This window comes from Rhipicephalus sanguineus, chromosome 10 (genome assembly GCF_013339695.2).
Source record: "Rhipicephalus sanguineus isolate Rsan-2018 chromosome 10, BIME_Rsan_1.4, whole genome shotgun sequence".
Classification (NCBI taxonomy): domain Eukaryota; kingdom Metazoa; phylum Arthropoda; class Arachnida; order Ixodida; family Ixodidae; genus Rhipicephalus; species Rhipicephalus sanguineus.
The window spans coordinates 8,929,070-8,941,351 of NC_051185.1; the positions used below are offsets into that span (position 1 = coordinate 8,929,070).

Here is a 12,282-nt window from a genome sequence, read left to right on the forward strand (position 1 = left end):
ACGTGACATGCGTGTCATGATTTTCATGATAACTCGTGTTATTTATGTTCGTCACACGGTCACGTCGCAAGATACCAATTTTGGTGTATATCAAGCTAGCGAAACAGCCGCCAGCGCACCATGAGCGTAGCATGTAAATCATGCTGTACATGACATTCGTGTCATGATTTTCATGTTATGACTTGTCATTTATGTTCGTCATACAGTCATGTTACGCCATACCAGTTTTGGTGCACATTCGATTAACCAAGCGACCAGGAGAGCAAGAAGTCGTAGGCGGCTAGATAGATAGATAGATAGATAGATAGATAGATAGATACGGTCAAAGTCGCAGAAGTTCGCTAAGAAATGCTTCGCATTTAAAAAATCCCCATGGGTAGGATTTCGATGGAGGCCAAATGCGAGAGGCCCCTGTACTGTACGGTAAAGAACCGCAGCTGGTCGAAATTTACGAAGCATGTATATGGCATGCCTCATAATCTTATCGTCGTTTGGCACATAAAAATCCAGAAATATTATTATTATTATTATTATTATTATTATTATTATTATTATTATTATTATTATTATTATTATTATTATTATTATTATTATTATTATTATTATTATTATTAACCAGGAAGCAGTGACTTCGAAGTTAACGCGCTTCACTTGGTATAGTAGTCCGAGTTTCGATTAAGTTCTATACAGGCCCCTTATTGTAAATAAGTGTTATGTAGGGAAATGGTTGCATAATGCATGATATAATACGTGTATTAGGTGGCACAGACTAGCGAACTTCGCTGACTGGAAGCTTGCCAAGGAATCGATTCTAGGATACAACAAAAAAAGTCACAGTTTCGCCGCAACGGCGAAGCAATGATTGCGATAGCAATAAATTGTAATGTAACGCGAAGAACGGAAAGCAGCTCGAAATTGCCAGCGCGTCGCTCGAGCCCAAAGGACGCACGAAAAGAACGCACACAGGACGAGCGCGAACTAATGCGTCACAGCTCGACACTTGAAGCGCACTGCTCAAACATAAAGCAGGACGCACGAAACGAACGAACAGGTACACACAAGACGAGCGCGAACTAATTGTCACAGTTGTTACTTATTTCTGTTTGAACAGCGCGCTCCTTTCGCAAACGCGGCCGCTGCAGCGAGCGAAGCGAAGCACCCCACGGGCCGCCCCTTCTTTCCTTGAGATAAGCGCAGGAAAGCGACGACGCCCTGTAGAGCGAAGAGCAACGGCGTTCGCAGGGGCGGGGCGACGATCTTTAAAGCGCGCCACACGCGCGCTCATCGCGCCATCTATGTGGCCACTAAGAAAGCATGCTGAATTACATGGTGTATATAAATAGCTCGCCGTTAGCAGGCTGAGAGACGGTGCTGTCGTGGCCTAACGTCTAACGCGGCGGGCTGCAATGCGTGAGGTCGCCCGTTCGATTCCGCGCGTCGGAAAGAATTTCTTAATTATTTTTCTTTGTGGCCTTTCTATATATATACATGCTTATACATATACGGTGAATGACGGCGACGGGGACGGACATTTTCCAGCCGAGACTGTCCATATAATTGCAATCACAATAAAAAGCACCGGGGATAGTAATGAGCACAATATACAAAAATGTGCGCGAATGGCGCTGTGAACAGAGCAAGGAATATAGTCCTTGCTAATCATGCATATATGCATATGATGCATATATGCATATATGCGATAATCATGCATATATGCATGATTTATCGGAAAGGAATACGTGCGTCATGTTAATCTTCAGTTTGTGCCGTCAAATTCATAATTCCTTTTGTTTATCTGTGCTAGTAGGCAATTTGCCGTTGCGAATTTTCATAAATGGCTTAATTAGATATTGAAGTAACTTACGGCACATGGGATTTCTTTTTAATTGAGCGTATTCATACTGATTCTTCCTCGAATATCGGCTTGCAAGTGGCGTGTACGACATCCCTCGATGTTTCTTTCTTTTTGTTACAGATCAACTACTTTTGCGATGACATCAAGAAAAATCGCAAGCATAATTCATTTGCACCGAACAAGCAAAACAGGTTTTGCGATGGCATGTCCGCATGGGAAGTGATAAGGCAAAATGAAGACTTCATGCAGTGTGTATATTCTCACGTTTCGAGTTCCACTGCCGCATATTTCTTATCTGTCGTTTTTATTTCGTTTAACACGCATTCTGACATCAAATGTCACAGCATCAGTGCTCTGACATAAAAATATACTGATATGAAATGCACAGCGTTTTATTCTCCACGCAGGACGCTGCGAAATTCGAGGTGTTATGTGCTTTTTAAATTTTGTATTGAATTCTGTGGCTGTTTTTATCACATTGCCAGTTTCATTTATTGTATCATCTGGTACAAAGAGCAAGCTTTGGCTAAGGAGCTGCTCCGTAACCGCACACAGACGTTGGAGAAGTACATTTGCTTTGTATCTTCGCAACTGATATAATTGGGAAGATAGCCGCGTTGTGATACCGAGGAAAAGAAGATAATACTCAAACTGGACCAATCAGGACGGCTAACTCAACAAATAAATAAATAAGTAAACGCGTTGCGCACTGCTCTCACAGTAACCGCGAATTCATCAATAGTTATTTTTTTGTCAAACGAACGTAAGCACTGCTAAACCGACACAAGCAATTTAGCAGGTTTGTAAGCCTTAATATAATACAATTTATAATTTAGAGCCTTAATACAGACAGTTTACTGGGTTGGCCCACCTCTTTACCGTGCGATATTACTGATACGTGAAAATTTCATGTCGCAGTTTCACATAAAATGTCATAATCTTGTGCATTCTTTGAAACCACATCCTTCTCTAAATCAGTTCTCTCATGATAACAATAATACTAATTGGAACAAAACGGGATCTCTATAATAATGAAAATATGGGCAATTGTTGTGGTGGAGCTTAAATAATCAGTATAGGGAAAGAGGATAGCAACAAAACGTCACGTTATGCAGTTCAATTCTTCACAGGTCAACACATTTTATTTAAGATAATTGTTTGGAGACAAAATACGTTCTAAATAGTGTAAATATCTCAGAGTGCATATCGACACCTTCACACCGACTGGGCTTCTACTTGCCTCGCTCTCCCCCTTTTTCACACTGTGAGACAAATTCAACACCTTTTTACATTTCGTGTGGAAGGTGATTATGCATCTTTTCATCTCTTACCCAAGACAGACGCCTGTCCTTATTCAATCGTGCACGCAGTTTCCACAACTATTTCCTCGCAGCTAACTTCGGGTGTTTGACCATGGTGCAGGCTGCCACGTCCCAACATGACCAAATCGGTTGAGACAACATTCGAAGTAGTCATCAGGGAGAGTGACCTGCACCCAGTGGTCGTGTTGGTTCTCGATGTCTCGGGTAGCATGTTCGTAAGTGATTTCGCCGTCTCAGTATAACAGGTAACCTTTTCTGAAATGTGACTCCAAGTCACGTTGCGGTATCACTGTCATCGCATTTCAGCAGCGCTACACTTACGCGGTTTCGTGCAGTCCTTCCAAAGCTGACGAACCCCCCTATTGCAGGCACTAATCTTTCCGCGTAGGTTTCTTGCATGGAGAAATGTGATTGCTAAAGCAAAAGCTAAAGAGTTTGACCACATGTTCACCTTTGTGGCATTCACTGGCGTAGCCAGAGGGCTGGGGAGGGGGGGGGAGGCTCAACCACTTCGAAATTTTTCACTTTTGAATATGCATATATACACGCACGCATGCAAACAACGCACGAACGTACATAAAGTGTAGTAGACCTTCCTTCTGAAAAACATTTATGGCTACGTCCCTGGTGGCGTTGCTTTACCATTGAGATATACAAATGAAATCGTACGAGCAACCGAACATATAAGCATTCCGGACTGTACCCTTTGTAACGTCAGTATAAGAGCGTTTACCATTGTGTGTGCGCGCGTGCGTGCGTGTGTACGTGCGTGCGTGTTGTGCGTGCGTGCGTGTGTACGTGCGTGCGTGTGTGTGCAATGCCTCCTCTGTGTGCGTGTGTGTGCGCGCACGAACACGCAGCAACAAGCTCTCGTTACATTGCGAAACAATCAGCAGCGACTCTGTAAACTCGCTTGAGGTGCGTGCCGGTGGAAGTGGCGGCCTTGACACGTATACAAACACAATGCGCACACTGCTGCGTTTACCTTACCACGATGCTCGCGGCAGGGACCCCTGAAGCGGCAGCGCTTCAGCGTTGCTATAATGCAGGGAAAACTGTCCCGCTATGTATAGCTACTGAAAAGGTGAAATGGCCATCGACATCGAGCCGCAGTAGCATTTCGTAGGCCTACATATGTTGGAGTGTAATAATGAAGAAGTAAACGCGAAGCTCTCGGGTTTGCTTGTGCGCGTGCGCATTTGCAGGGGTGCTCGTGGAACTGTTGCGGGCGTTTTACTGTAATTCAATTCGCACCAAACTGGAATGCTTAAAACAGCGTTATGCATCACACGCATGTATCAATAAAGTTACTGATTACATAAAATTGATCAAATGAACATTTATTGAATAATAGTGATCGTTACCGCTTAACAGACTTAATCAATTAGTTAAAATATAATTGCTTACAAATAATTAATCACATACGATTCGTCAGGAACAACTTTTCCTGCCGTTGTTGAAGGCTTCATGCTTCCACCCTCCTGTGCGCCGCTGACTTGCTTATAACGAAGCGCGTTAAATCACGTGTTATGTTGCCCATGAAGCGGTTGCTCCCGAGCTGCTATCACATAAATGTGGAGGAAGAATAAATCCTCGCTCCTTATTTGTGTTCTGCAACAAACCTCTTGCAAAGTTTTAACAATCCGTCTCGATGTTCCAGATGTACCATCGGCTGGACTTCCTGAAAGAGGCAGCTGAAAGATACATACGAGAAATACCTGACAACTCTGTACAGCTGGCGATAATCGTGTTTGAAAGTACTGCGCGAATTGCCTGTTGCCTGAAGCCTGTGAACAAACGCACGCGCGAGGTTTTCATTGAGGCGATTCAGAAATTGACTTACCTGGCTGGAACTTGCATAGGCTGCGGCCTTGACCTTGCCCTAACGGTACGTTGTATACTGATTGCGATGAATCATGATAAGGACAATTGCAAATGCTATATAACTTTCGCATAAATGACCCTGGAAATTAGCTCGGGCATCTTTAATGGTCTTTATTGCACTTATGTTTCGCGACAAACCTACTGAACCTCATTAAACCAAAAGCAACACGTTCCTGACTAACTTCAGAAATGAGAAGGACGTTGACCTCTTTGTACTGCTCTGTGTAAAATAGAAGAGCACGAATTATGAGCTCACAATTCACTTGGCTTGCTCATTTCACCTCTGATATCTCCAAGTTAACCTCGAGTATAAAGTGTACTGACCTAACTGTGGTGCAGTTTAACAAGTTTTCATGTGTAAACACTTTTTGGTTGATAATGCCCGAATTACCTCTCTTTTATTTTATTTTCTTGTGCATGTCGATATGATACCTTGCAGGTGCTGCAAAAGACGGTCCAAAAACTGAATCCCCTTAGCTCACGTTTAGGAGAGCACAGGCGAAATCCTAAGCTCTCACGTTTAATTCACTATTAATTCACATTTACTTCATTTTAAGTCATTTTACACTTGATTCACCTTATGCACTTAATGATCACTTCTAATCTCTTGGCATGCACCTGTGGCAATAATTCGCTTATTTCACGTGTAATTCATCTTTAATTAACCTTAATTCTCAGCCGACAAACGTGGGTATGCTCCACACGCGACTTTCGGTATTATTAATGTTGTCGACACCGGACCCCGGGTTTTCTTACTCATGCGCTTATGTGTATAGTTGTGTTTCTGTTGCTAACCAGAGTTTCGCTCTGGTTTGTTTTGATACGTGGACAGATCGTGCCCAACAATAGCAGAGAAGGCGCCGCATTCGTCCTCATGAGCGACGGTGAACTCAACACTGACGCGTCTGTCCCCAGTGTCAAGCATAAGTTAGAGGAAGCCAAAGTGAAGGTAACCACAGTAGCGTTGGAACCGACGGCGGACAACAAACTCGAAGAAATCGCCCTTGCTACGGGAGGCAAAGCGTACAAGTTCCATGACCTTCAAGGACGCACCATCGCCGACATCGAGGCAGCTTTAGTGGATGCTACCATCGCTGAGTTAGATGATCGCGTAGTGGTAAGTTCATCAAAATCGTCGATTAAAAAAATTAGTGCAGCTTGCACTAGGTCGTGCAAAGCTGGGTAACAGCAGAGCTGGTGCGAGCCTGGCTGGTCTTGGCTTGGCTAGGCTATTACCCTCTCACCTCTCTCTTTCTCACCGCTTGCTATAGTATACAACACATGGCTATTAGGGCCGCCCATTTCAGCTTATCTTGTTGTGCGCCATGCGAATATAGACTTTAATGTCAAAATATCTCATCAGCGTTTACTGAGCTCCACACTTGCGCAGAGCCGTCTCAGTATGCAGGAGATTTGTATGGCAGAGTAAACTCACCTTCGAAAATTCGTGTCAGTGCCCCTTTAATCATGGCGAACATTTATGGCAAATGTTCATTGTGTGTTTTTCACATACAGATAAAGAGACAAGAAAGAGATTTCTATTTTCCGACGGATGTGAATTTTCTGGTGGACGACACGGTGGGCAGCAGTACGACAGTGCACATTCGGCACATGGATCGTGACAAGACCGTTGTCACCGCATGGCTCACGGATCCCCATGGAGTTGCATGCGACGCGTGCTTCGTCGACAGAACGTGGCTCAGCACGACCATCACTATTCCGGACGTGGCAAAGGTGACAAATGCGACTTAGCAGGGTCGCTATAACGTAAAGCTATTCCAAACTTTTCTAATGCGAATTCGTCGTTTGCTCATGGCCAAGCCCGTCTTAATTCTCTGTCGTGCGACGTCACCAGAACTGCGAAATATGTGCACTCTCAAAACGAACGAGCATGCATTGTTACTCACGATAACAAGGAACAAAAGAAAGCCAACCGTTACCAATTCTACGCCTTCGTCTCCATTAAAGCATCGCAATGGGTGAAAATTTATGTCGGCTAGAATGGTTCTCAGTTTTCACTGCATGTAATAAATATCTCGCGGTACAGTATTACGTTGTGCGCCCGTGAGAGCAGTCATTTCTATTCGCTTTCAAACCCAACAAGAAGTGCTTCCAGAACAGAACAGAACAAGAACACGTTGCAGGTTTTGACGTACCCTTGTTACTCGTAGTTACCTAAAGTGGACGTCAGAAGATTCAAATAAGATCGTAACGGAATAGTTTTTACGTTATAGCCGCCCCAGTGTACTTGCTTTCTTATGTTTACCAGCAAAGAGGAAATGAAACCATGAGGTGTATTAAATTTGCTTCCGAAGGCAGGACATTGGACACTTCACATGACGAGCCCCAGTTCAAGTACCAGTTCAAGTCCCAGTTCAAGTCCCGTTGGTCTCCACGTTGAAGTGAAATCGCGAGCAAGGAATGCGATCGAGGTACCGATCATGCTCGCTTGCGAAGTTAGCGAGCCGCTGGTGCGCGTCCCCGACCTTGTCATTTACGCGCACCTCAAAAAAGGCGACAAGGTCGTCCTGCACGCCGACGTCGTTGCCGAAGTCCTGGGTCCGAATCCACCGCACTTGTCGACGACACGACTTCACGATGATGGTAACTGTGAGTAACATTTAGTTGTTTTTATTTTTATCCAGGGGAAAGCCTTAGATGCGTCATTAAACGCGAAAATTGATCGTTGGCGTCCGGCGTCGTCCCCCGGCATTGGCGTCAACACGAATGATGCAAAAAAAATATCGTCACTTGATGACGTCATTACAGGACGAATCTTGACGTCAAAGATCGCCGAAATGTGTGCCGTCATCATGACGTCACTATGACGTCATCACATGACATAGTCGGTGGTCAAAGGTGGGCCGATCCCGCAGGCAGTGCAAAACCAGGTGAGGCGCGGTGCCGAAAGATTGCATTGCCTCCGACCCTGAAGGCGGTGAAGAGCCACGTGAGGTGCAGAAATATCTCGCAAGGGCGCGGGGCAGGATCAGTACATCGACTCAGAAGAAAAAGATCGCTTTCGCCTTCGAGTCGTCTTATGCAAATGTATAAGGGACCTTGTGAGTTTTTGAAATGATGAATGGGAGTGATTAGCGCCTATATGGTGGCACCCGCAGGCCTGCGCATGAAGGGTGGGGGGAGGGGCGCCTCCTCCCCTAATCGTCTAAGCGGTGAGCCAAGTCTGTCCCCTATCTTTACTCAGACGGACCTGCCCGTCATTGTTTTCTCTGCATGGTTATGTCCATGCAGCTTCTTGTCAATAATGACCGCCCAGGACCCCTGATGTGTCATTACGTGAGCGGTTTACTTCCCTCATTTAACCCCGTAAAGTCGGAGACCAGAGGCAGCCCGTTGTGAGCGGCACCTCATTGCTTCTATTGCATTTCTTACACCCAATACGAAGTATTCGAAATTCATGCGTACTTTTTTTGCAATGATAACGTTGCATGAGCTATAGAAAAGAACTCGGACAACTCAATTCACGCGACAATAAAATCAGAAGTTTTATACTGACGCTTCTAAGGTGGGCATTTGTGTCTTTTATTTATTTATTTATTTACTTATTTAGTTATTTATTTATCTTGCAGATCCTGATATTACGGCTAACGATGGCACGTACAGCGGATATTTCACTGCGTACACCGGACGAGGGAAGTACACCGTCGTGGCTCGGGCCAAGAACAACAACAAAACGACAGTGGCGGCAGATCCCTTTCCTGGCTCCGGCGGCAATCCCGACCCTAGCGTTCTCCAAGCGAATGACGGTGAGTATCGCTGATGCTTAAATTTGTTTAATTAGGCTGCCGCAAGTGAACTCGCTAGAAGCAAGTAGTTCGTTTGTGAACTACGTACTTGCCTCTGGGTCATTTTGAGCTGCGAAAAGACAAGAAACGTGGTTGGAGGGTCGCACGGACACGGGTGGTTACACAGACGACTAACAAGAATTCCTCTACAGTCCTCACAGATTGAAACGCGACATCATTTTTTGTTTATTATTATTATAACGAATGCTATGAGCTATTGCTCTAGATAACCGCGTCACATCGCTACGAACCCGGCCGCTAAATGTAGTGTTGGCTCTGATGTAAGTGTCGCAGTCAAAATTACGCCTATATGACACGAACTGAAGATGCTGGAAAAGAAATATGTGCAATAGTCTGTTCTAAATTTTCGTGTTTCAATGCGCAAGTACTCTATGTGCCTACTCTATGTGCAAGTACTCTCTATTCTTATTTCGTACCTTGTATTTGCACCGATCAAGATGTTAAAAAACGCGCCAGCTTAAGGCTTGTTCACACCTGCGGCTAGCACCGGTCGCGCGACCGAGTTAGTCGCGAAGCTACGGTTCGCAAACCGTCGCAAATGGCCACTTTTATTTATTTATTTATTTATTCATAATACCTCAAAGGTCCCACATGGGACATTACATGAGGGGGTGGGCGAACAAACAAAAATAAGAAAAAAAGAAACTGGCGGGTCTGGTTAGATTTCATGACTAGAAAGATGGTCTTCAATGGCAGCTTTGGTCGCAAGGCGACTGCTTTGGCTCAGTCGCTCGCTGCTGGATGTTTCAGTCGCGTGACTGCAGTCGCAAACCTCTGAACCAATTAGATGCGCAGAAACAGGATGTCAGCTTACTTTACGGGGAACTCGAAATTCGGGCCATATGCGAGGAGACGTGAATTCAGTGAGGCGACGGGTATAAGTCGCACGCAGCTGTGAACATCGTCCGCCTTGAGTCGATTTTTGGTTGCCACTCAAATGGTCTTGCGACCGGTGCGAGTCGCAGGTGTGAACGGGCCTTTTATTGTTCCAGCATAATGCCCAAACGTTACGTTCTTCTTTCAAATTCCTCGGTTTAGGGTGCGTGGCGAATAAGTATGAATAAATGGAATAAATAGGAGTTAATAAATAGGTTCATATCGTACGAAACGGACGCCAAGCGGTTTTTATGTTTCCGCCTAACGGTGCGACAACATTCGAAGCGAACGTCAAAATTGCTCTGTCCTCGGGGATTTTTGGTTTGTTTACATTTATTAGCAGAGTTGCATAAGTTTTTCCATTTTTTAAGGTTACTATTTGTTTTTGTTCGGTGGTGTAAAGGTTACTTATTAAACAATAAACAACGTTCGGCGAGGCGTTATAGAAAATTGCAACAAGACGAACAGCCCCTGAAAGTAAGCACTGAGTAAGATAATTGAAGTCGGCTTGACAATTTCTTTTGTCTTTTCTCGACACTCAAACGCCTACAGAAACCGGCAACACCACGTCCTCGGAATATTCGATCGACGATTTCGACCGGCTCGACTCGGACAACGAATGTGAGGCTTGGGCGAATACCACCGACGTAAAGAATTCGGAAGTTTTCGAGAGGGCGGCCACTGGGGGAAGCTTTCACGTTGACAAGGACATTTACGAGAGAGATATACCGCCCATGCGCATCCGAGACCTCCGTGTCACCGACCTGAGACCAGGGGGAAACGGCACGCTTCAAGCAAACATCACGTGGACGTGGCCCGGAGCTCATTTGACGTCGGGAAAAGGTGAGCCCCAAAACGAGACATCACTTCGAAAGGAATCCTTACGATCAATTATCTCTCGATCAATTATCTTACGGTCAAATATCTATCGATCAATTAAAATTAGGAGTCGGATATCTCCGAGCATAGACATGCTAAAGGAATTCTTACAAGTAAGAATGTGTAGATACACGACTGCCTCTAACTTTTCAGTACAGACACACCCCACTTACTGCATTCAATAAGAAGATATTTATTCAATTTTAAGCAACTGGACTGCTTACTACTAAACTATCCTCTGAATTTGTGTCGCCCTGTCCACATAACTTATTTACGCAGGTGGTCTTCGCGTGCCTTCCAGTGCCTAATTTTAAGAAAATCATAAAACTTAATTTTGAACCCTCGGTATATGTAGATTGAGGGATGTCACAATGGAGGTGTTTTCTTAAACTGCAAAAACTTATTTATTAACTGGGTTTCGAGAGGAGCCTTCTCTTCGACAGGGTTCACATGTACAATTCCGACGGGGAAAATAAGCGATAACAACTCCTGTACATATATTTAGGGGCACGTTAACGAACCGTACGTGGGCCAAAATTAATCCTGAATTCCCCACTACTGCGTCATTCGGTCGTAATGATATCGTAGTTTTCACACGTCAGACCCCAGATTTTTTTTTTCTGTCTTATGGAACAAGCCGATTGCATTTGTATTGTAACCTCACATTTACCGTGCTCACAGACTATCAACCCTCATTCGGCAGGCATATAAGAGTGACAGCTTGTATGTCTGCTTTCCCGTAGCCTCCCTCGTGGAAATTCGAGTGGGTAGCGGCCACAAAGAGCTGAATTCGATGTTCGACGACCAAACTCCAATAACGGATGCCGACGTCTTGGCTGGCAGCCTGAGACCTTTGCCATCGGGCGCCAAGCACGTCGTCAATGTCTGCCTGCCAGTGACCTTCTCTACGCCTCGGACGGATGGTGAATTCAACTACAGCGCACTCCTGGCGGCTCGCGTCAGCAACAGCGACGGGCTGAAGTCGAAAATTCTAACGTCGTTAGCGTGTACCACGTTCCTACGTCAACTGCTCCTGTCGTGTACCGAAGCGGCGCTGACTGGATATGGATATGGATCGTAATTGCCCTGGTCGTGGCGGGCGTCCTGATAGCCATTCTGGTAGTTGCCATAAGGAAAGCGAAACTTCACAAGCGTGACGTTTACGCTATTTTTGTAAGAAAACAACGACACGTGGAAACGGACCGAGTTTAACGCAGCGTTCAGTAAGGGATTCGTACGGGAGTCTACTCGCACCTCAACAGCACGGTGTCACGTGATTTGAGTAGAAACTTAACGCACGACGCCGTAATTGGAGGGTTGCACGTGGGTGTCGACTATGGCTGCGGTACAAATGATCCTGGCAAAATAGTAAGCATCGGTATGCGCAGGGTTCTGCATTAAGGGGGGCGGGGGCAAGTTTCATCCCCGACACCCCCCCACACGCACACACATTTCGTTGGTCGAGTCTGAAAGAGAACGAGCTCCGCAGTGTACACGAAAATGAAAATCAAGTGATGGCGTGCTTCTCATAAAGGCCTGCCATTGGTTTCCGGCTTTCCGAGGGTAAAGATGGGAAGTAAACAGTTCTTTGAATCAGGTGTCCTTGATCTCCATTGTCTTCAAAAAAAACATGCGTAGT

The 12,282-nt window shown here is 45.2% G+C and overlaps 1 protein-coding gene across 1 annotated transcript in view; it reads left to right on the forward strand.

Annotated features, from left to right (window-relative positions):
- LOC119406976 (calcium-activated chloride channel regulator 1) overlaps positions 1 to 12,282 on the forward strand; it is a 174,065-nt gene that overhangs the window by 13,119 nt on the left and 148,664 nt on the right. Inside the window, exons 6-14 of the mRNA XM_037673796.2 lie at positions 1,976 to 2,103; positions 3,278 to 3,392; positions 4,838 to 5,065; positions 5,894 to 6,178; positions 6,577 to 6,795; positions 7,377 to 7,671; positions 8,652 to 8,828; positions 10,317 to 10,607; positions 11,387 to 11,861. Of these exons, the coding sequence (XP_037529724.2) occupies positions 1,976 to 2,103; positions 3,278 to 3,392; positions 4,838 to 5,065; positions 5,894 to 6,178; positions 6,577 to 6,795; positions 7,377 to 7,671; positions 8,652 to 8,828; positions 10,317 to 10,607; positions 11,387 to 11,724 (2,076 nt within the window). The 3' untranslated portion in view covers positions 11,725 to 11,861. The remainder of the gene's footprint in view (positions 1 to 1,975; positions 2,104 to 3,277; positions 3,393 to 4,837; positions 5,066 to 5,893; positions 6,179 to 6,576; positions 6,796 to 7,376; positions 7,672 to 8,651; positions 8,829 to 10,316; positions 10,608 to 11,386; positions 11,862 to 12,282) is intronic.